The 25,373-nt window shown below is 45.3% G+C and overlaps 1 protein-coding gene across 6 annotated transcripts in view; it reads right to left on the bottom strand.

Moving 5' to 3' along the window:
• Positions 1-25,373, bottom strand: part of GRAMD1B (GRAM domain containing 1B) — a 230,608-nt gene that overhangs the window by 22,988 nt on the left and 182,247 nt on the right. For 5 of the 6 annotated variants that reach the window (XM_029573983.1, XM_029573984.1, XM_029573985.1 and 2 more), the window contains 2 exons: positions 13,318-13,402; positions 562-665 (listed from right to left, as the gene is read on the bottom strand). In XM_029573983.1, coding sequence (XP_029429843.1) covers positions 562-665; positions 13,318-13,402 — 189 coding nt within the window. Of the gene's footprint in view, positions 1-561; positions 666-13,218; positions 13,403-25,373 lie in introns of all 6 variants that reach the window. The other variant, XR_003852254.1, reaches the window with a different exon arrangement.

Below are 25,373 nucleotides of genomic sequence, written 5' to 3'. Positions count from 1 at the left end.
AGCAAAGCAGCACTTCAGGTGCAGAAATGCTTTTTAAAATTACTTTCATGATTGTTCAGCGAGTGTGCAAAACTCATGAAATGCTCTAGATATGTATGAAAGAAGGACATATGCATTTGGTCTTGAGGTATAAGTCTCAAAACTCACAGAACATTCTGGGCACATTAGATTAACTCAGGAATCTTGCAGAGAACACAAGACATGTGACACTGGGACAAGAAGCTTGAAGGGGCAGCAACTCTGCAGGGCATTTTGGATCCAGGAAGCTTAGGTTGTGAACGACCCTTCATTACACAGAATGGCCACTTGCAGAAAGCAGCGAGTGTGTGACATAGTGCAGGAAAGATTGAAGGAAACGCTAGGGCAGCAACCCTAGATGGCATTTAAAGTACTAGAAACTATTGATAATGAATGACCCTTGACCACATAAGATGACCACTTGAAAAACATTTTGGTGATGTGAGAAAGTACAGGAAAGCTTGAATGTAAGATTGGGAAAAGGGCATTTTAAATGACCCTTAACCACACAGGTTGACAATATGAAGCTTAAGAAACACTAACCAGAGTTTCCCAACGGAAAATGTTGCTGTAGAAACAGATCCAGTTTTCAGAGAGGTAGAGTCGTCCTTGCAAAAGAATATCTCTTTGAAGTGCACAGGAATAATCTGTGAATGCAAAGGGAATGAACTATGTCATCAGGAACCTTCTCTAACTCTACTATTTCAACCTTAGATCACAGTATTAGTTTAGTTTTGTTAAGTTTCATTCCTTACTATAGAGTCCTTCAATTACAATAAATGGGTTTGCTCATTTATTGTGAATGGCTAATTCTTCCTGCTGTCTTCCATAAACAGCAGGAAGAATTAGTCATTGCATCTGCTGACATCATCCAATGGCACCGATTGGACCCCTTTCTCTGAATTCAGCAGAGATTTTGCTTCACTGAGCATGTGCACGTATTCCCATATGAGTGCTACCTTGTGAGCCCTTCATTCTACCTTAGAGCTTAGCTTTAGCTTGGTAGTTGACTCTCCAAGGAAACAGGCAGGTATAAAACATGGCTAATTCATGCTGCTGTCTACTGAGAACCCTGTTTATATTAAGCAAATTCACTTTTTCCATTGATAAGCAGAGCTAGATTAGTCATGACATGTGGGTTCAAATGGGTGTTTCATCAATTGTGCAAGGATGACATTAAGATCCTTTCATGAACTTTGCTATAATCCTCTCATGAACCTTGAGATTAACGAATGAATGGAGTTCAGCTTTTCATCTCCATAAGGGTAGTAAGATGTAATAGCACAAACGATGTACAAAGACCTGAAGAAGACAGGGAAAACATGTATCAAATAAGATCCTTAGGATGGCAAGCAAATGAATCTAGAGATGTTGATTGGCATCAAGTAAGATATTTCTTCCATTTAAAAGCATATGACTTTCTGGTTGATGGCTTCCTTGAGGAAATCAAGATATCCTCCACCAATCTGGGTAGGGTCATGGAGAGATTAACAAGCACTTAATTTCTATGAAATCAGGTTGAGATGAGGAAGATTGGGATAATGTGGCCAGTCTCTCTCCTGAGTAAGAAGTAATGGTAAGCTCCCCCAACTGAATTGGAGGAGCTACCAAGAGTTGAACCAGGTAGGAAAAACACTTGTTTTGGCCAGGCTGGAGCAATGAGGATAATTTCTGCTCAATCCTGTATCACCATCTGAATTATCTTACTAATGGTAGTGGTGGAAACATGTACAGTAGATCTATATGCAACAATAAAAAGTGTCTCAGAAAATAGAAGGTCACACTACAAACTCAATAGATACAGCGGTATAGTCCTATATCATAGATGGATCATCATAATAAGCACTACCGGTTAAACATCTTCTTTGCTTTAGCTTTAATCATCGATCCAATGGCAACTAAAGTCCTTTTTTTCTTTCTTTTTATATATTTTTCACACTTAAAATTATCATCACTGTGGCAACTGTACATCCAATCGCTTCCTCATCGAACTCGGAGTCTGCTTCTAAATGCCTGAGCGAGAGACACCTGGGTTATTTGGTGCATTGTGAGCAATGTGGACCAAAACGGACTACCTGTTGATTTCCATTTCACTGATGCTGTTCATGTACATTTTAGGGGGGTGGGGGGAGAGGGGGGTTGGGGTTCTGTTTGATGTAATGGTTGTATTTGCATACCGGGGGTGGGCTCAGAGACACACCCACCTTCGGCTTGGTAGCTGTTTGTTTTTTCTGACCAAAATCAATAAAAAAACCGTTAAACCTTAAAATTATCATCACAATCAACAGTATTTCACTTATCTTAATGTGCATCCAAATCCCCAAAAAATCCCAACACACATGTTTTAAACAGTCAATTCCGCATCAGGGGTATAAATCAAATCTTCTTATAGGCATCATAGCATGATCACATTATCCAGGACACCGGTTCAACTCTAGCTTCTGGTAGCGAGGTTTTATTCCCAACATAATCTAGGTCCTGCTTCACCTGAGGTTGTTTGGCCATCTGGAGTTGGTGTCATTCACGCAGGCATCTTCTAGGCAGAAGTTGTTGTTAGGGCCATACCTGAACTCGGTAGTGCTGATATACACGGAGAACGTTTCACTGAAAGTATGTTCGCTTATATGATAAATATGGACATCTCTGAGTAGACAGTTGATCAGTGGTGGGCAATAAAGATTGGGGGACTACATTTTACTTTTTAATCTGTAAAAGTCTCCCTAACTCTTGTCTCCAAAGAGACTTCCCCTGAAATATATAACATCTGCATCAAATCATGAACATCCTCTTGTAGGTCTCTAGCCAATAACCATGCCATTTTTTGGGCTCCAACAGCAGTATCAAATGATTAAGAAACTGAGTGAACAAAGTATCGCTCTCTTTCCTCCACATCTAGGAATGCCTGATAGGGATGTGAATCGTTTTTTGACGATTTAAAATATCGTCCGATATATTTTAAATCGTCAAAAATCGTTAGGGCCACGATACAATACCAATTCCCCCGATTTATCGTCAAAAAATCGGGGGAAGGGGGAGGGCAGGAAAACCGGCACACTAAAACCCCCTAAAACCCACCCCCGACCCTTTAAATTAAATCCCCCACCCTCCCGAACCCCCCCCCCCCCCCAAATGCATTAAATTACCTGGGAGTCCTCCGTAGCGGCGGTCCATGGCTAAATCAGGGGAAGGGGGAGAGCACCCGGCACACTAGATCGTGAGGTCTTCAGCCAGCGCCATTTTTCAAAATGGCCACCGCAAAATGGCGGCGGCCATAGACGAAAACGATTCAACGCAAGAGGTCGTTCCGGACGGACAATGGCGCCGGCCATACGTGTATGGCCGGCGCCATTTTCCGTACGGAAAATGATTCGCGGCAGGAAATCGCTCCTTGACCCCCGCTGGACCCCCAGGAACTTTTGGCCAGCTTGGGGGGGCCTCCTGACCCCCACAAGACTTGCCAAAAGTCCAGCGGGGGTCCGGAACGACCTCTTGCGTCGAATCGTTTTCGTCTATGGCCGCCGCCATTTTGCGGCGGCCATTTTGAAAAATGGCGCCGGCTGAAGACCTCACGATCTAGTGTGCCGGTTTTCGTGCTCTCCCCCTTCCCCCGATTTAGCCACGGACCGCCGCTACAGAGGACTCCCAGGTAATTTAATGCATTTGGGTGGGGGATTTAATTTAAAGGGTCGGGGGTGGGTTTTAGGGGGTTTTAGTGTGCCGCTGGACCACCAGGTAATTTAAGGCATTTGGGGGGGGGATTTAATTTAAAGGGTCGGGGGTGGGTTTTAGGGGGTTTTAGTGTGCCGGCTCATGATTTTAACGATTATGACGATACTTTACACACACAAACGGCAACAATACGATTCCCTCCCCCTCCCAGCCGAAATCGATCGTTAAGACGATCGAGGACACGATTCACATCTCTAATGCCTGATTTCATGCTCCTCACCCAGGGATTCCATAAATTGCATCATCTTGTTGATGCAATTGTATAAATTTTAAATCATAGCTGGTGGTTGTTTAATTAGGCATCAAAACATTGAGCTTTGGAAAAATTGGTCTTTCTCAGTAGGGTGATAGAATCAATTCTTGTTTTCTTCACCTTTTTTAGAGTGGATGCCATCACCATTGACTGATGGGGAAGTTATAACCACCACAAAACCAGGAAGCTGCTGTATTCTATGCTTAAGATCCAGTTTTCTCACAACTGAAGGGCAAGAAGCTGGATTTTCCAACATTATGATTTGAAAGTCTTGAAGAATTTTGTGAACTGGAAAAGCTGCTGGCTCATACGGCATCTCCAGAACATGAATAATGTCAAACATCTCTTTGTGTGGGTCTTTATCCCTCCACAAATATATATTGATGGCCTTTCCTACCTTATCTAGAAATTTAGAATAGGAAAGGTTTTTTGGAGGAGATGCATGCTCTGGTGGATCTGATAGGGAGTTAGAAAAGATGGCTATCAAATCCCTTCTCTGAATCCAATAACAACAGGACACTCACCCAAGACTCTGATGAAGACAAAGGTGACTTGGCAGGGACATTGATGGTCTTGGAAGGGTAGGCTCCAATGAATGTTGGGGATCAGGCATTCTATGGCATTCTTCCTCTGATAGCTTGTGAATTTCCTATAACTCTATCAATGCAGTTGACCCCTAAGGGCTACCCATAAAAACAGGTAGCTATTGCATGGGTTGGAAGCAGCTGGGCCTCCCCCTTGAAGAAAGGCACCAGTCATCCGGGACAGCATAGGATGCAGGATCCCCTGTTTATCATTGGCTCCTAAAAATATAAAGCAAGTTTTGAGTAAATGCACCATCTAGTCTGCTGACTGATGCTCCTGTGGCAGTGTTGGTGGGGCTCCTGCCTGGACCTCCTGGGTCTGACTTGCTATGGCAACCAAAGGTAAAATGGAGCAAATGGGAGTTGGGGTTTCCAGCTATGGTGTTCTGGGCTGAAAACCTCTTCCTGATGCCACCAGAGGGGTTCACATAGGTCTTGACATCCCGGTAGAAAAGATAGGAAGAAGGCATGGAGATCTTCTTAACCAAAAAAAAATGTGGAGACCTGTAATGATTAGCTCCCTGGACCATGTAAACAGTCCTTGGGAATTGTTATGGAGTCATCCCTGCATTGACTCTGATGGTCTCTGTGCCATGCCAAAGGCATCCTTACCTCTCGTGCCTAGTGCTAAAGTGCTCACTGTGCTCCTAGAGCCGATGCATTGATGGTGCTGATAGCCCTGGATGCATCAATGGTGCTGGACCCTTTTGCATTTATTGTGCTGACCACGCCATGCCTTCATGATTTGATGATGCCAGTCACAGCAAGATCTGATGTTTTGATAGTGGCGACTGCATCAAATAATTAGGCCAAATCTGTATGTAACACTAGTGTCACTAGTTCCCTAGCTTAGGGGGACAGAAGGTTTCTGCTTAGATGATGCATTGGGGGTCCTCTGTTGAAGGCACTGATGAATCCCATGCCTACTTTTTGTGTTCCAATGGAACTGAAGGATTCAAGGCCTGATGATTCCTTGAGCCACTCAACCCCAACACTGCAGCCTCAATGGGAGGAAGCTTAAACACAGAGCTCCTGATTGACTCACCACAGACGGAGCTCATGGATGATGAGGAACTCCAATGGCTCTGGAGCTCAGCCATCTTTAAGACCTGATTCTTCTGTGTCCATGGTTCATCCAGCCTCAATCATAACAATTGGGAGTCATGATAAGGCCCCAGACACTTTTGGCACAGATAGTGTTCATCATTGAGAGCCATCAGCTGATGAAGGCCTGCTTTGGCCCAGGCATCTTCTTTTTCTTTTATTATTATGATTATTATTTGTAGCACTAAAAAGTGCTGTTGAGGGGGCTACAGAGGCAGTGAGGCAAGAGCAAAAAATGATAAATAATCCCCCGAAGGATTAAGAAAGAGAGGTGCTGTCCAGATGGTAGTGCAAACGAAACATAAACAAGGAGCTCATGAGGCAGCACTCGCACAGGAACTCCTGCACATGCTCAGAGAAGGGTACAATCACTGCCATGGATGATGTTACCACATGTCATGGCTCATTCAGTCCTGCCTGTCACTGGAGAACCTCACTTACTGGCATACAGGTAATACTTTACTTTATTAAAATGTATTTATCACCTAAAACAGAGGCCACTAGGTGATGTACTGACATGACTGTAGGAAAGAAGAGCCCAGTCAAGATACAGTTCTTGGCCTTTTCTAATTTGATTTACATTTTTTCTCAACACTTTGATACAATACCAATTCCCCCGATTTATCGTCAAAAAATCGGGGGAAGGGGGAGGGCAGGAAAACCGGCACACTAAAACCCCCTAAAACCCCCCCCCGACCCTTTAAATTAAATCCCCCACCCTCCCGAACCCCCCCCCCCCCCAAATGCATTAAATTACCTGGGAGTCCTCCGTAGCGGCGGTCCGTGGCTAAATCGGGGGAAGGGGGAGAGCACTCGGCACACTAGATCGTGAGGTCTTCAGCCAGCGCCATTTTTCAAAATGGCCACCGCAAAATGGCGGCGGCCATAGACGAAAACGATTCAACGCAAGAGGTCGTTCCGGACGGACAATGGCGCCGGCCATACGTGTATGGCCGGAGCCATTTTCCGTACGGAAAATGATTCGCGGCAGGAAATCGCTCCTTGACCCCCGCTGGACCCCCAGGAACTTTTGGCCAGCTTGGGGGGGCCTCCTGACCCCCACAAGACTTGCCAAAAGTCCAGCGGGGGTCCGGAACGACCTCTTGCGTCGAATCGTTTTCGTCTATGGCCGCCGCCATTTTGCGGCGGCCATTTTGAAAAATGGCGCCGGCTGAAGACCTCACGATCTAGTGTGCCGGTTTTCGTGCTCTCCCCCTTCCCCCGATTTAGCCACGGACCGCCGCTACAGAGGACTCCCAGGTAATTTAATGCATTTGGGTGGGGGGATTTAATTTAAAGGGTCGGGGGTGGGTTTTAGGGGGTTTTAGTGTGCCGCTGGACCACCAGGTAATTTAAGGCATTTGGGGGGGGGATTTAATTTAAAGGGTCGGGGGTGGGTTTTAGGGGGTTTTAGTGTGCCGCTGGACCACCAGGTAATTTAAGGCATTTGGGGGGGGGATTTAATTTAAAGGGTCGGGGGTGGGTTTTAGGGGGTTTTAGTGTGCCGGCTCATGATTTTAACGATTATGACGATACTTTACACACACAAACGGCAACAATACGATTCCCTCCCCCTCCCAGCCGAAATCGATCGTTAAGACGATCGAGGACACGATTCACATCTCTAATGCCTGATTTCATGCTCCTCACCCAGGGATTCCATAAATTGCATCATCTTGTTGATGCAATTGTATAAATTTTAAATCATAGCTGGTGGTTGTTTAATTAGGCATCAAAACATTGAGCTTTGGAAAAATTGGTCTTTCTCAGTAGGGTGATAGAATCAATTCTTGTTTTCTTCACCTTTTTTAGAGTGGATGCCATCACCATTGACTGATGGGGAAGTTATAACCACCACAAAACCAGGAAGCTGCTGTATTCTATGCTTAAGATCCAGTTTTCTCACAACTGAAGGGCAAGAAGCTGGATTTTCCAACATTATGATTTGAAAGTCTTGAAGAATTTTGTGAACTGGAAAAGCTGCTGGCTCATACGGCATCTCCAGAACATGAATAATGTCAAACATCTCTTTGTGTGGGTCTTTATCCCTCCACAAATATATATTGATGGCCTTTCCTACCTTATCTAGAAATTTAGAATAGGAAAGGTTTTTTGGAGGAGATGCATGCTCTGGTGGATCTGATAGGGAGTTAGAAAAGATGGCTATCAAATCCCTTCTCTGAATCCAATAACAACAGGACACTCACCCAAGACTCTGATGAAGACAAAGGTGACTTGGCAGGGACATTGATGGTCTTGGAAGGGTAGGCTCCAATGAATGTTGGGGATCAGGCATTCTATGGCATTCTTCCTCTGATAGCTTGTGAATTTCCTATAACTCTATCAATGCAGTTGACCCCTAAGGGCTACCCATAAAAACAGGTAGCTATTGCATGGGTTGGAAGCAGCTGGGCCTCCCCCTTGAAGAAAGGCACCAGTCATCCGGGACAGCATAGGATGCAGGATCCCCTGTTTATCATTGGCTCCTAAAAATATAAAGCAAGTTTTGAGTAAATGCACCATCTAGTCTGCTGACTGATGCTCCTGTGGCAGTGTTGGTGGGGCTCCTGCCTGGACCTCCTGGGTCTGACTTGCTATGGCAACCAAAGGTAAAATGGAGCAAATGGGAGTTGGGGTTTCCAGCTATGGTGTTCTGGGCTGAAAACCTCTTCCTGATGCCACCAGAGGGGTTCACATAGGTCTTGACATCCCGGTAGAAAAGATAGGAAGAAGGCATGGAGATCTTCTTAACCAAAAAAAAAATGTGGAGACCTGTAATGATTAGCTCCCTGGACCATGTAAACAGTCCTTGGGAATTGTTATGGAGTCATCCCTGCATTGACTCTGATGGTCTCTGTGCCATGCCAAAGGCATCCTTACCTCTCGTGCCTAGTGCTAAAGTGCTCACTGTGCTCCTAGAGCCGATGCATTGATGGTGCTGATAGCCCTGGATGCATCAATGGTGCTGGACCCTTTTGCATTTATTGTGCTGACCACGCCATGCCTTCATGATTTGATGATGCCAGTCACAGCAAGATCTGATGTTTTGATAGTGGCGACTGCATCAAATAATTAGGCCAAATCTGTATGTAACACTAGTGTCACTAGCTCCCTAGCTTAGGGGGACAGAAGGTTTCTGCTTAGATGATGCATTGGGGGTCCTCTGTTGAAGGCACTGATGAATCCCATGCCTACTTTTTGTGTTCCAATGGAACTGAAGGATTCAAGGCCTGATGATTCCTTGAGCCACTCAACCCCAACACTGCAGCCTCAATGGGAGGAAGCTTAAACACAGAGCTCCTGATTGACTCACCACAGACGGAGCTCATGGATGATGAGGAACTCCAATGGCTCTGGAGCTCAGCCATCTTTAAGACCTGATTCTTCTGTGTCCATGGTTCATCCAGCCTCAATCATAACAATTGGGAGTCATGATAAGGCCCCAGACACTTTTGGCACAGATAGTGTTCATCATTGAGAGCCATCAGCTGATGAAGGCCTGCTTTGGCCCAGGCATCTTCTTTTTCTTTTATTATTATGATTATTATTTGTAGCACTAAAAAGTGCTGTTGAGGGGGCTACAGAGGCAGTGAGGCAAGAGCAAAAAATGATAAATAATCCCCCGAAGGATTAAGAAAGAGAGGTGCTGTCCAGATGGTAGTGCAAACGAAACATAAACAAGGAGCTCATGAGGCAGCACTCGCACAGGAACTCCTGCACATGCTCAGAGAAGGGTACAATCACTGCCATGGATGATGTTACCACATGTCATGGCTCATTCAGTCCTGCCTGTCACTGGAGAACCTCACTTACTGGCATACAGGTAATACTTTACTTTATTAAAATGTATTTATCACCTAAAACAGAGGCCACTAGGTGATGTACTGACATGACTGTAGGAAAGAAGAGCCCAGTCAAGATACAGTTCTTGGCCTTTTCTAATTTGATTTACATTTTTTCTCAACACTTTGATACAATACCAATTCCCCCGATTTATCGTCAAAAAATCGGGGGAAGGGGGAGGGCAGGAAAACCGGCACACTAAAACCCCCTAAAACCCACCCCCCACCCTTTAAATTAAATCCCCCCCCCCCCCGAACCCCCCCCCCCCCCCAAATGCATTAAATTACCTGGGAGTCCTCCGTAGCGGCGGTCCGTGGCTAAATCGGGGGAAGGGGGAGAGCACCCGGCACACTAGATCGTGAGGTCTTCAGCCAGCGCCATTTTTCAAAATGGCCACCGCAAAATGGCGGCGGCCATAGACGAAAACGATTCAACGCAAGAGGTCGTTCCGGACGGACAATGGCGCCGGCCATACGTGTATGGCCGGAGCCATTTTCCGTACGGAAAATGATTCGCGGCAGGAAATCGCTCCTTGACCCCCGCTGGACCCCCAGGAACTTTTGGCCAGCTTGGGGGGGCCTCCTGACCCCCACAAGACTTGCCAAAAGTCCAGCGGGGGTCCGGAACGACCTCTTGCGTCGAATCGTTTTCGTCTATGGCCGCCGCCATTTTGCGGCGGCCATTTTGAAAAATGGCGCCGGCTGAAGACCTCACGATCTAGTGTGCCGGTTTTCGTGCTCTCCCCCTTCCCCCGATTTAGCCACGGACCGCCGCTACAGAGGACTCCCAGGTAATTTAATGCATTTGGGTGGGGGATTTAATTTAAAGGGTCGGGGGTGGGTTTTAGGGGGTTTTAGTGTGCCGCTGGACCACCAGGTAATTTAAGGCATTTGGGGGGGGGATTTAATTTAAAGGGTCGGGGGTGGGTTTTAGGGGGTTTTAGTGTGCCGCTGGACCACCAGGTAATTTAAGGCATTTGGGGGGGGGATTTAATTTAAAGGGTCGGGGGTGGGTTTTAGGGGGTTTTAGTGTGCCGGCTCATGATTTTAACGATTATGACGATACTTTACACACACAAACGGCAACAATACGATTCCCTCCCCCTCCCAGCCGAAATCGATCGTTAAGACGATCGAGGACACGATTCACATCTCTAATGCCTGATTTCATGCTCCTCACCCAGGGATTCCATAAATTGCATCATCTTGTTGATGCAATTGTATAAATTTTAAATCATAGCTGGTGGTTGTTTAATTAGGCATCAAAACATTGAGCTTTGGAAAAATTGGTCTTTCTCAGTAGGGTGATAGAATCAATTCTTGTTTTCTTCACCTTTTTTAGAGTGGATGCCATCACCATTGACTGATGGGGAAGTTATAACCACCACAAAACCAGGAAGCTGCTGTATTCTATGCTTAAGATCCAGTTTTCTCACAACTGAAGGGCAAGAAGCTGGATTTTCCAACATTATGATTTGAAAGTCTTGAAGAATTTTGTGAACTGGAAAAGCTGCTGGCTCATACGGCATCTCCAGAACATGAATAATGTCAAACATCTCTTTGTGTGGGTCTTTATCCCTCCACAAATATATATTGATGGCCTTTCCTACCTTATCTAGAAATTTAGAATAGGAAAGGTTTTTTTGGAGGAGATGCATGCTCTGGTGGATCTGATAGGGAGTTAGAAAAGATGGCTATCAAATCCCTTCTCTGAATCCAATAACAACAGGACACTCACCCAAGACTCTGATGAAGACAAAGGTGACTTGGCAGGGACATTGATGGTCTTGGAAGGGTAGGCTCCAATGAATGTTGGGGATCAGGCATTCTATGGCATTCTTCCTCTGATAGCTTGTGAATTTCCTATAACTCTATCAATGCAGTTGACCCCTAAGGGCTACCCATAAAAACAGGTAGCTATTGCATGGGTTGGAAGCAGCTGGGCCTCCCCCTTGAAGAAAGGCACCAGTCATCCGGGACAGCATAGGATGCAGGATCCCCTGTTTATCATTGGCTCCTAAAAATATAAAGCAAGTTTTGAGTAAATGCACCATCTAGTCTGCTGACTGATGCTCCTGTGGCAGTGTTGGTGGGGCTCCTGCCTGGACCTCCTGGGTCTGACTTGCTATGGCAACCAAAGGTAAAATGGAGCAAATGGGAGTTGGGGTTTCCAGCTATGGTGTTCTGGGCTGAAAACCTCTTCCTGATGCCACCAGAGGGGTTCACATAGGTCTTGACATCCCGGTAGAAAAGATAGGAAGAAGGCATGGAGATCTTCTTAACCAAAAAAAAAATGTGGAGACCTGTAATGATTAGCTCCCTGGACCATGTAAACAGTCCTTGGGAATTGTTATGGAGTCATCCCTGCATTGACTCTGATGGTCTCTGTGCCATGCCAAAGGCATCCTTACCTCTCGTGCCTAGTGCTAAAGTGCTCACTGTGCTCCTAGAGCCGATGCATTGATGGTGCTGATAGCCCTGGATGCATCAATGGTGCTGGACCCTTTTGCATTTATTGTGCTGACCACGCCATGCCTTCATGATTTGATGATGCCAGTCACAGCAAGATCTGATGTTTTGATAGTGGCGACTGCATCAAATAATTAGGCCAAATCTGTATGTAACACTAGTGTCACTAGCTCCCTAGCTTAGGGGGACAGAAGGTTTCTGCTTAGATGATGCATTGGGGGTCCTCTGTTGAAGGCACTGATGAATCCCATGCCTACTTTTTGTGTTCCAATGGAACTGAAGGATTCAAGGCCTGATGATTCCTTGAGCCACTCAACCCCAACACTGCAGCCTCAATGGGAGGAAGCTTAAACACAGAGCTCCTGATTGACTCACCACAGACGGAGCTCATGGATGATGAGGAACTCCAATGGCTCTGGAGCTCAGCCATCTTTAAGACCTGATTCTTCTGTGTCCATGGTTCATCCAGCCTCAATCATAACAATTGGGAGTCATGATAAGGCCCCAGACACTTTTGGCACAGATAGTGTTCATCATTGAGAGCCATCAGCTGATGAAGGCCTGCTTTGGCCCAGGCATCTTCTTTTTCTTTTATTATTATGATTATTATTTGTAGCACTAAAAAGTGCTGTTGAGGGGGCTACAGAGGCAGTGAGGCAAGAGCAAAAAATGATAAATAATCCCCCGAAGGATTAAGAAAGAGAGGTGCTGTCCAGATGGTAGTGCAAACGAAACATAAACAAGGAGCTCATGAGGCAGCACTCGCACAGGAACTCCTGCACATGCTCAGAGAAGGGTACAATCACTGCCATGGATGATGTTACCACATGTCATGGCTCATTCAGTCCTGCCTGTCACTGGAGAACCTCACTTACTGGCATACAGGTAATACTTTACTTTATTAAAATGTATTTATCACCTAAAACAGAGGCCACTAGGTGATGTACTGACATGACTGTAGGAAAGAAGAGCCCAGTCAAGATACAGTTCTTGGCCTTTTCTAATTTGATTTACATTTTTTCTCAACACTTTGTCTTGGACCTTTTACAATATAATGCACCAGTTAAAAACAATTTTGTAGGTTATATCTCACACTGTGACAACAAAAAATACAATTTGAGGATATTATGAGGGGTAGGGGAGAGTGTTAGCGAGCAAAACGCATAGACTGAATATTGCCCCCCCCCCCCCCCACACACACACACACACATATACTCACACCCACTCCATGAGAGTATGGAGAGTGAACAGATTGCCCTCAGGAAGGGATGAGGTGGGAGATGGAGTCAGTGCTAAAGCTTACTGGTCTCTTTCTTACCCACGATGAGACGCTCACTATCTGGGAGCTGTTTGAAGAGCTTCCGAAAATCTTCATTCCGCTGTTTGTACGTTGGACTTAGAACCTGAAAGCACAAACCCACGTTTAATGGGAAAACAATCTGTATTCAGACACCTTCATGGAGCAGGGAAGGTGGTCAAAGTGTTGCATTTTTAATGGAAATGCAGGGTAGGAATCTAACAGTTCACTAGAAAGAGAGAGAGAGAGAGAGAAATACAACACAGGAAAATATCACAGTCATTATAAAGGAACAAAAAAAAATGGAACACCTTCCTCGATAGTGAAAAATAAGGATAATGGGTGACCAACACCTCCGTAGCAGGAAGCATCTTGCTGAATGGTGTGGGAATGCCGGCTGTGGCAGAACACGCGTAGCTCCCCCAGTCCCAGTCTTTACTAATATCAGTCCCTGTGGCAGAGAACCCCACTCACTATCATAGTGGCCTGCAGACCTTCTGCGGCAAATGTCATTATAAGTGTTTATGTACGGGGGCCCAGTCCTTGTCTCTTTTGCTGGCCTGTCATGTGGAGCGCTGCCCTAAGAAATGGTACAGGAATGCTGGCTGTAAGGTGGGGAGGGGGGAGTTCACAATTTCTCCAACTCCCTCCCCCCCCCCCCTTTCCCCAGTCTTTCCCAGCAAGGGAATGTTGCTGGAGCACTGGTTTTGGAAGACTTCCTCAAACTGAAGTCTCTCTGGAGATAAGATAAAGGGAAAGTGCAGCAGAATTTAGAAGAACTAAATCTGAGATTCCTTTCTGGCAGGGCTCAAGTGCATTGCAGAGGCCATGCTATATAATAAATTCCTGTGTTTTATATATTGTGTATGCTTAAACATGAGTAATATTAACCACTGAATTCTCTTTAGCAAGAACCGGCTTCCATTCAAGCTTCCTTGGTATAGAATAGAGCCCACCCTGTGCACTCCAGTTCTTCCAAGTATCCCCTTCAATTGGGATTAGCACAGTGTTTCCCAACCCTCTCCTGGAGGCACACCTAACCAGTCGGGTTTTCAGGTTTGCCACAATGAATATGCATGATATAGATTTGCATATGTTGGAGACCCAGGGTATGCAAATCTATTTCATGCATATTCATTGTGGCAAACCTGAAAACCCGACTGGTTAGGTGTGCCTCCAGGAGAGGGTTGGGAAACACTGGATTAGCAGATGGCTCCAGGCCATTGGTAAACAACTGGATCAGTCCTGATGTTGCCCTGTTGCATGTAGGGATTTGTAGTTCAACTTCTGTGTCATTAGATAACCAGGTGCTACAAATCTACCTGTACAATAGGACAAGAATTGAAAATCAGGAATGGCTCAGTCTAATCCTGGACTGAAGCCCTTCTAACCTCAACCCTGGTTAGTTGTGACCACGTCATGGCTGGTTTAGTCACTTCTCTGTGGAGCAATGCTCTGATTTCAGTGTCTCATACTTTTGTTTGTGTTTCTGTTATACTTTCCTTTTACTGATTTTCCAACAAGTGAAACAAGAGTCCAAACAAATGGGTGTGCAGATACTGCATGAGATAAGAGTTTCAAGTGATATTCATTCATAAAATTCAACATTTTATGTGCCATTAGCCCCTCGGCAAATCTATGGAGCCAAAAGTGGGGCAACCATAGAAGCTTATCAAAGCCCCAGTGATTTTAAACAGAGACAAACAATTCTATTTTTATAGACAACTGAAAGACCCACCTACATGTTTCAGAAATTTATAGAATAAACTATTTTTTTCACCAGCTGTTCCTCTTTCCCAGTCTCTGCAATTTCATGTTTGTTACTATCTATTTCTATTGCTGATCAGACAAGGTTCTTTCCTTCTAAACTAGGGCTTCTCAACCTAGTCCTCGGGACATATCTAGCCAGCTGGGTTTTCAGGATATCCACAATGAATATGCATGAGGTAGATTTGCATGCACTGCCTCCACTGCATGCAAATCTACCTCATACATATTCATTGTGTATATCCTGAAAACCCAACTGGCTAAGTATATCTCAAGAACTGGGTTGAGTACCATTGTTCTAAATAGATTACTTCCCTTGCCTTCCTACGTTGAGAGATAAAGCAAGGGAGAGAGTCACAAATATAACCCAAGACAGTTTCAAGACAGAGGAATAGTTAGAGACAACCCACAATAGGGGTAGAATCAGAGGGACAGCTTCAGAATAGGTGAACAGTCACAGACAACTCAAGATGGTGGAGAGGCAGTCAAAGAAAAAGCTTCAAGGCAGGAAGTCAGTTACAGAGGCGGTCCAAGGCAAAGAAGCAAGGTCAAGGTGGGGGGAGTGGGGGAGGAAGGAGAGTCATATAGAGCCCAAAGGGCAGAGGGACATTCACACAGACAGCCAAAAGCAGAGGGGCAAGAGGGACCAGTCCCAAAGACAGGGGCAAGTCGCACAGTAATTAGAGCCGTGAATGGTCCAGGTTCAATTTATCCACGATAGCCTTCATTATTATTTACCAAGCTGATCATGAAGCTGCTTGTCACTGTTCCAACTGAGAATGGGGCATGGCTGGATCAGACCTGAAACAGAGTGTTTTCCTGTTTCATCCTATCACGAGGGAATACACTCCCTAAAGAAATTTTCCAGTTGAACAATTATTTGGTGTTTCACCAGTCTCTGAAGACTCATCCCTTTACCCAAGTGAATGGACTGTTATTAGCTGGGCTTTACATTTTACTGCAATTGCTGCAGAGGGGTTTTGTTAATTAGTTGATTTCATGATGGTATTGATGATTATACCATTTTATCTGTTGTATTTATGTATGATTAGACTAAGCTGAACTTCATGTTATTGTTTTTTTAATTTTTGTACCAATAAGAACATAAGAACATAAGAAAATGCCATACTGGGTCAGACCAAGGGTCCATCAAGCCCAGCATCCTGTTTCCAACAGTGGCCAATCCAGGCCATAAGAACATGGCAAGTACCCAAAAACTAAGTCTATTCCATGTAACCATTGCTAATGGCAGTGGCTATTCTCTAAGTGAACTTAATAGCAGGTAATGGACTTCTCCAAGAACTTATCCAATCCTTTTTTAAACACAGCTATACTAACTGCACGAACCACATTCTGCAATTATTTATTGCTGTTGTTTTGACAATTATATACATTTTTATGTTTTGTCTCACCATGAATGGTATTTGAAATAGCAAGTAAGTAATAAATTGCTAAATAAAAGAAAAGTTGTAGACAGGTTGCAGTCACAGAAACTGCTTGAGGCAGGCTAATATGGAATACTCTTCCTAAGGAGGTGAGGGAAGAAATCAATTTGTTAAAATTTAGAAAACAACTAAAAATCGGGTTTAGTTCAACAAATTCCAGGGTATTAGTCAATATGAGGAACGAAGTGGCTCATCTAGTTTACTAGGAAATATTGTCTTGATCAGGAGAGATAATTTTAACTTGCATTTTATGTATGTTTTTGTTTGAATTGTGTGTGGTATTTGGTACTTTATGTTATGATTATTATTATTATTATTGTATTGTTGTTTATTTTGTACATTTCTTTGGGTGATAAACTTTTATCTGGAAAGCAATTAATAAATGTGGACAAATAAATAAATAAATAAAATAAATAACAAGACAGCCCATGGAAGGGGGCAGTCAGAGAGAAGATGCGGCATTGACTGGACTACACATAGGCTGATTTTCCTGTTTCCAGTTTACTTAAAATTCACTTTGCCAGGGAGTGGGGGTGGAGTACAAGAGCTTTGTCTTGCTCCTTCACCACTGGTGTTTTTGGTTGCTTTTTTACTAGCAGAAGGAGAGCTCTGGAATTCATTGCCAGAGGATGTGGTTACAGCAGTTAGTGTAAATGGGTTTTAAAAAGGTTTGGATAAGTTCCTAGAGGATAAATCCATAAACTGCTATGATGGTAATTAATAAGCAATAGTAGCTTGGGATCTGTTTAATGTTTGGGTACTTGCCAGGTACTTGTTGTTATGGCTGCCGGCTGCAGCAGGCCGCGACTGGGGCTGACTTTCATGGCCGCCGGCCGTGGCAGTCCACGGCCAGGACCAAGTACTTACCCACGGCGTCGGGTTAGCACCAAGGCCCCTGCTGGAGCAGGCAGGCCTCTTCAGCGCTCTTCCCACAGCCATGGCCGCTGCTGAGGCCGGCCGCTGGGCTCTGCACGGCCGGGACAACTCCTCCCCTTTCTGTCAACTAGGAGCTGTGCGCACGGCTGAAGAGAGATTTAAAGGGGCCACGACAGGAAGTGTCGTGGCTTCTTCCCAAGATTCCTCCCTCGCTCTGGGATTTTAAGGCAAGGTCTGCTCCTCAGACCTTGCCTTGGTATTGAGGATTCTGGTTGTTCAGTCTCCGTACTGGTGTTCCTGGTTCCCGATGTTCATTCCTGGTCTTCGTTCCTGTTTCTGCTCTTCTCCCTCGTTGGATTGATTCTTGGCTTCTGACCCTTGGACCGGCTGTTGTTCTTCACTTGGCTTGACCCTGGACTGACTGCGGACCCTTCTCCTGACTTGCTTCTGGACTGGCTGCGGACCCTTCTCCTGGCTTGCTTCTGGACTGGCTGCGGACCCTTCTCTTGTATTGCTTCCAGAATGGATTCGACTCTTCTCCTGTCTTCGACCCTCGGAATGGCTCCTGACCACTCTTCGGCTTATACTCCTAGACTGACTTGACCTGCTGGAGGCGCTAGCCATCTGGAATCCACAAACTGCAGGAGGCGCCTGCATCCAGACCAATCTTCAGTCTTCATGGAGTTCTTAAGTCCCAGCGGCCGGGTTCCTACAGGCTCCTCCTGGGGGAACCACGAGCTTCCAGGACGAAGTCTTCATTCGACTACTGAACCTTCAAGCCTCGCCCTCCAATGGTAGGGACCAGAGAGGGTTTACTCTCTTTGGTAACTCTAACTTACCTCGGAACAGGGGGTCACCTCCGGATTTGTGACCTTGATTGGCCACTGTCGGAAACAGGATGCTGGGCTTGATGGACCCTTGGTCTGACCCAGTATGGCATTTCTTATGTTTTTATGGGGGCTTACAATTTTTATGACTTCCTTTGCTGAATGCTTGGTTTTCAACTGATATACATTTTTTTGAAAGTGACTCTCACATTAGAGTGAACCTTTTTTCTTTGCCAGTTTTCACATGAGAATCACAGAGAAAGCGCACCTAGGCATAAGCCCTTCATTATACGCATGTAGGGAAATTATTTTTTAAATTCTTAGTGAAAATATTTCATCCACTTTTATTAAGTGTTATAAATTCTGTTTGGGTTTTTTGGAAAGTACTTTATTCATATTTTATCCCAGTCGTACATTTTTCTTATTTTCTGGGTTTACTTAGTATTCATTTTCAATGTTGCACTGAACCTATGATTTTCTTTCAATTACTTTTGTTCCCTTTTCTTTTACAATATTTATAAACAGACTGACATTTTTTTTTTTTTTAGCTTTTTCTCCATAGCATTTTCTAATATTTTTTTTTCAGTCAAAAAATGGAAGAACGAGAATCGCTTTTCAGTTCTGGTGTTTAAAAAACATGAAACCAAGGCTCTGTTTCAGAGTCCCAGGCAAGTGCCTCCAGCACAGAAGGGATTGAGGTGGGGACAAAAGAAGCAGTTCAGTCTTTTGAGGCATGTCGGTCTCCTCTGTGCACCAGAGATGGGGGGGGGGGGAGGGGGCGGAGGGTGCAAACCAGGCCAGAGGCATTCAAATATTCCTTTGCCAGGCATGAATCTCTTCTGCCCCACCGGTCCACTATGTCTTTCTAAAACATCCCTGCTCTACAACATGGTAGGGTAAAATTTCAATGGCTTCATCAGGATCCACATGGGTAGAAAAAACAACCCTCTCCAGTCAGGTTTTCAGGATTGCCACACTGAATATGCATTAGATATATTTGCATATCCTGGATCTCCAATATATGCATATCTATCTCATGCATATTTATTTATTTATTTATTTTATTTATTTACAACTTTTTTATATACCATCGTTCGTATTTACATCACAACGGTTTACAAAAAAATAAATCAAATCAACAATGTTAAAAAATACATTAAACAATCTATGCTCACAAATGATACATTAATAAGCTTAAAACAAGGTAAAACTAAGTAAAAAATAAAATAAAATAGGGGCATAGGACAGGGAGAATATACAATTTTTGGAATCTGGATGTTATTGTCATTCCTTGATTTGTTATGAATATCCCGAAAACCCAACTGGTTATGTGTACCTCCAGGAGAAGTTTGGGAAACGCTGGTATAAGATAAGGTGAACAACTAATAAATAAATGAAGCCAGGGGTTATGTGAGTAGAATGGTTGAATCTGCCTACGTGGACTTTCAAGTGCCCAAAAGTATTTGCCTACCTTTAGCTGCAGTAAAATGAAGCGTATCAAAAACAGGAGCTGAAGAGAGAAAACTATGATTGTACGCTAAGTTTCAGAAACCGACTTGTGATTTTACACCCCCATTTCAAACAACTTTGAGTATGCCCGTACAATTTTTTCCTACAACAAACCAATCTTTAAATGCAAACTGTGAAGGTAGCTTGTGTCTGAAAATCAGGTTTGTTGATGTGGACTGAGAAGTATGTGCATATTGTCGGGCCGGCACCTTACCGAAAATGTACGCTTCTATGGCCATTAGATCTAAGGGGAAAAGCAATGGAAATGCCAATGTGCCTGTCAACAATGGGCACCAGATGGGCGTAAGAGAAGAGATACATAGTGTTTGGGTTGTAGAAAGGGGCCATTCTGAGACTGGCCCTGGGGTTTGCAGGCCTGTAGGAACATTGTTCCCACTGGCCTGCAAGCCATTATCATAGAAGTTTCCCTTTTGATAATGCGGCCAAGTGCTGAACGGTGCATACATTAGTGCCTGCTTTGAAGTAGGCGAAAATGCGTAAGGTGAAAGCACATGCAGGGCCTTCAAAAGGAAAACAGTGCAGGTGCTTTTACCCGCAGAGGGTGGGGGAGGGGGGGGGGGAGAGAGACAACTTTCAGTAAGGTTTCTTCCCCAGGTAAGCATGCACTCAAATAAAAAGTCTTTGAAAATTACCCTTTTCGAGGTCAACTTTCAATTCCACACTTATGGGTAGATTTTAAAAGGGCCGTGTGTGCACCCATAAATGCACGTATCTCGCCACACACAAAAATGCATGCTATTTTATAACCTACACCCATAGGTTAGAAATACTCTTCATAGGCTCCTGTCTCACGCGCACCCCTTTGCTACAGCTCCTCGGTAGGTGCAGGAGTCCGGTGAACGCCTTTGACAATTTACCACTTATGGTATTTATTTATTTCAATTTATAGATCTCGTTGCTAAAGACAGATCAAAGCTAAAGGTAAACTTAGGGGAAAAAACAATTAGGTTTCATGTTGTCAAACTTACAGCAGGAATTTCTTCGGGCTCCGGGCTGTTCCACGCCTCCCAGTCTTGGGATGAATAGCAGCGTCTCTCCAAGTAGTGGAGCAAGGCTTCCTGCTCCTCCGGCGTGCAATCCCAGTCACTGCCAGATGGAGACTCTGCCATCATCTGGCTCGGGGAGCTCCTCTCCGGCATCCCTGTCTCCTGACTCTTGGCGCTTCCTCAGTTCTCTCCCTGCTTTCTCTCTCACAGCACAGGAATTCCCTCCCACCTCCCCCAAAGAAAGATCGACTTGGGGGTACTCTGCAAACCAAGCAGGCAAGCCCTGGAGGAGCAGCGGCCACTGCCAGGAACGGGGCAGTCACACACACACACACACACTGTTCACTTCAGGGAGAGCATTGTCTGCTAGGTCTGTCACCACACCTAGTGCCTTTCAGCAGCGACTGGGCAGAGCGCTGCCCTATAGGTCGGTGACCTCCACCCTTTCAGCACGGTGCTAGAAGGTCTGAGACCTACATTCCTTTAGCAAGAGCTGCTGCCAGTCAAGACCAGTCCTAGAGGTCCCTCTTAGCAGCAGAGAAAATGTGTAAAACTGGAGCTAGCCAGAGGGCGAGCTCCTTTCTTTGTCCCTTTACTGAACCATTCCTAGCAGCCAAAAAAGACACCGGAGCTCTCTGTAACTTCAGCGGCTGGATGAACCTTTTTTTTTTTTTTTCCGGGATGCTTCTCAGTTCTGCAAAGGACAAAAACCATCTAGGAGATTCTGTGTCGCTGTGCGCAGGTCACAATAGCTCCCAGAATTTCTCCAGCGCTGTACACAGGTCAGGGTGTCTCATTGCCACTTCTCCAGGGCCCTAGGCTCTGCCTGGGACTCTCCCATCAGTTGCTTCTCCTTGGCAGTGCGGATCCCTCTGCCCCTTATTGCTGTCTCTGCTGGAGACTGAGCAGAAAAGTTGCACATGCTTGAAATTATCTAAGTAGCTTTCTCCTCCCGAAGTCCATGTGCGGCCAATGACCTGCAGTAACCCAGCCCTGCCTCCTAGCAGATGCTTCCTGCAGCCAAGAAAACTTGTTGGGGCTGAAAAACCAAAACAAAACAAAAATTGTCTTGCCAAAGCTAAGCAAAGATGAAACTGGAGGAGCACGTGAGAGGCGCACAGCTGGATTTGCCTGGGGCTGCATTCAGCTTCCCAGTATCACTCTGTAAACTCTCCCTGTTAAAACCGAAGCTGCCAGATGAATTTCTAATCTGTCACGCCGCAGGCGCTAAGACACCAGGTGCTTCTTTCGCCAGCACGTTATTCTGCTAGGCCATGCCCTTGTGCCATCCATCCGCTGACTCCCAGTAATCAGCAAAGACACCTAAAAGAGATTACTCCTAGCATTTCGTCTTTCTGCACTGCTGTAGATGTTTTGGCGGTCTCCAAATAGAAAGAAAATACAATTCCTACCTTGCAAGGAATTGCACCATTATAAAACTGTACTGGGGGGGGAGGGGGAGGGGTAGGAGCCCCACTCTCCCTAGCCTTGGAAACGTGTTAGTCCCACGGCTGGGAGTCCACCAGTTATTGGCCGCAATGCTGGAGTCTAGGAGAGGGCCAGGGCTGCATTCCTGCACTCCCCAGCAGCTGCAGATATCTGCTAAGAGAAATCCTCGCAGATGGATGCCAGTACTAGAATAGAACGACCGAGGCTCCAGACAGCCAACCCTGGGCTTGTTTTGGAGGCAGTCCGTCTAGGGCACCACCAACACCCCAGCACCTGCACCATAAGATCTTGCTCTCACAGGAGGAGAGACAAATGAAAATCTGCAGAGTAGCAGCACGGTGGCAGTCAGATAGGAAACGGGAAAACCATTAGACAGAGAGCAAGCGGGACACGGAGGCAGAGCTGCAGGCTGGACACTCACCAGCAATAACAGTGACTGATATTTAAGCTGTCCACACCCTCCTCCTCCTCTCTGCTAACATACCAGGAGTAGGAGTGCTCCCAGCCCAGCTGAGGTGGAGGTAAAACATTAACCCTATGGCAAACAGAGGGAGCTGGGACCAGGTGGTACCCGACCTGTATGTAGAAAGAGAGGGAGAGGGTGTGTGGGACAGAATTCCTGGCTGTCGCCAGCCATGGAAAGGACCTGCTCAGAGGGAAGGGAAAGGATAGCTGTGAAATCTGACAGAAAGCGGAGGGGAAGCATGAGAACACTGTTATGCTACATAACTGAGATCCCAAAGGAGGAGAGGGGAGTGGGAGAGAGGAGGGTGAAGACTAGACAGAGAGAAACAATGTAAAAAGAAAAAAGAAAAGAGAGATCTGTTTTTAGAAGACAAAAGGATGCCTGTTGCAGGTTTGTGTGCCTAGTCAGGCCCACACATGCCTCTGGATGGAATCGGACTTTGTACTGGGGCTCTCCCTTGGCCTGCCTTCTCTGTCTGTACCCTCTCAAACCCTCAGCTTTCTGGTCTGTTATGCAGAGCTTCAGCATGAGGTGGACAAGAAGGGCACCCACTGACTCCTCCCAGCCAAGGAGGTACCATGCCAGCCTTTTTGAGTCAATCTTTTTATAGTGCTTCACTAAGTAAAAAGAACCAAAAGAAATGAAAACATCCGTTTTGAATTGTGAAGAGAGATCGCTGAAAAGAGAACAGTGAGCATGAGACCCGCCCCTTTTGTGTCATCATCCTGCCCAGCGTCGAGCCGGTAAACGGCGCCATTCCACCTGGCATCACGTGCTGGGAGTCGCCCGCCGAAGGGGCGCGATAAAGGGGCACTCCCCTTTGTGCACCCCTTCATGCAACCCTTTGTGCCACCTTTTTTGTTTTTCAACTTCTATGTTTTCTTTTACTTCTTCTTCTTGTTTACCTTTCTCTTTTCTTAGTTGTTATCCCTTGTTAACAATTTTCTTGTTATTAATGTTTCAATGTATTTGACAAAGGTAACATTTTTCCTGTATCTTCTGTTTTATTTATTTATTTATTTAACACTTTTCTATACCGACCTTCATGGTGGTGACCATATCAGATCGGTTTACATCGAATTGGGGAACTGAACCAAGAACAGTAACCAAACAATAGGTTGAACATGAAAGACAAAGTTACATTTAACAGGGAAATTAAACTTGGAAGCATAGACTGCTGGAAGGAAGGAAAGGCTTGAGACAGAAGAACAATTATTAGTATAAACAAAGCTGAGTCAGGGGGCTCTTATTCTGGACTTAGGGGTAGTATGGAGAACCATTGCTCCTGAAGGAAGTTCTGTCGACTATTGTGTGTCATGGGTATCTGAGAAGGCTTGGCGGAAAAGCCAGGTCTTAAGTTTTTTCTTAAATGATAGTAGGCAGGGTTCCATTCTGAGGTCAGCTGGGATGTTGTTGGTTTTAATGTAAACCGGCATGATTGTAAACCGGCATGATTTGTATTTTATACAAGAATGTCGGTATATAAAAATTAAAAATAAAATAAACAAATAAAAATAAATAAAGCTCTCAGTATGCGAGCCCGAAAGGGAAGACACTGAGAGCAAAGCTGGCCTGGAACGCCCATATCGTCCAGTGATTGCCCTGTTGTTATGGGCTGGCCTGGCGACCCCTCCAATGTCAGCTATCTATTCAGTGTAGAAAAGTCATTTCTAAAGGGCAACTGAAAAATGAACAGGTTATTTTGTATCCAAAATGAGAGAGCTGCCGGTGCTCAATGTGACTGTCGGGTCTAAATATATAATTGTACTTAACCACCATATTTAACCTCTATCCACGGAGAAGAACAGGCTGCGCTGGTGTCAGTAGTGGAGGGGATATAGGGGGTCATTTTCCAAAGGTATCGCACGCGAAACCGTGCGAAAAGTCCCTTTTTGCGTGCGATATCTAAATCAGAGCGGAGTCGGGGCGGAGTCCGCACCGGATGGGGAGGAGTTGGGGCGGCTTCGGGGCAGACTCCGTGACGAATTCGCTGATGGCGAAAGGTAAGACTCCTTATCGCCACCAGTATCACACCCAATGGGTGCGAAAGCCGGCAGCGATGGCACCGCGGAGGTGCCATCGCTGCCGGCTGTCGCAGGCCCTCCCCCCCGCCCCCGTTACCGCCAGATTCTCTAAGGTCTGTGACCTTAGAAAATCCAGGCCATAGTGTGTCAATGAGGGATGTACATTCATTGAAATAAAATGGGAGATTTTAAACAAATTTCCTGTTTTTTGTTTCAATATATTTTAAAAACAAAACAAAAAAACAACATTTTGTATTAAAAATGTGCCACTAACAAACCCCCCCCCCCCCCCGAGCCTCCCCTCCAATATTCCACAGCCCCTGAACCCTCTTACCAAAATGTTCTTATTCTTCATAGGGCAAGAGTGACCCCTCAGCTCCTCCTGCCCTGCAGGAGGATTGCTTCTAGATGGAGCCGGCAGACCGAAACTAGCGCCATAGTTAATGTGTTCCATACAAAATAGCGCCAGCTCATACCTGGGCCTAGCCAGTGTCATTTTGTACAGACAAAAATATTAACAATGGTGCTGGCCTCCGTCTGCCAGCACCATGTCTCAGCATAAAAATATTATGGTCAAAAGGTTGGAGGGAGGTGGGGAGATTGAGGAATGACCCAAGAGATGTTTTTTTTTAATCAATGAGATCTATAGAAATATTTACTTATGAAATGCCATGCACCTGTAGGAAGCTGCCAATTTTAGCATGCGA

This window comes from Rhinatrema bivittatum, chromosome 12 (genome assembly GCF_901001135.1).
Source record: "Rhinatrema bivittatum chromosome 12, aRhiBiv1.1, whole genome shotgun sequence".
Taxonomy (NCBI): Eukaryota; Metazoa; Chordata; class Amphibia; order Gymnophiona; family Rhinatrematidae; genus Rhinatrema; species Rhinatrema bivittatum.
The sequence above is the reverse complement of the archived record's forward strand: the minus strand, read 5'-3'. Positions and strand labels throughout refer to the sequence as shown.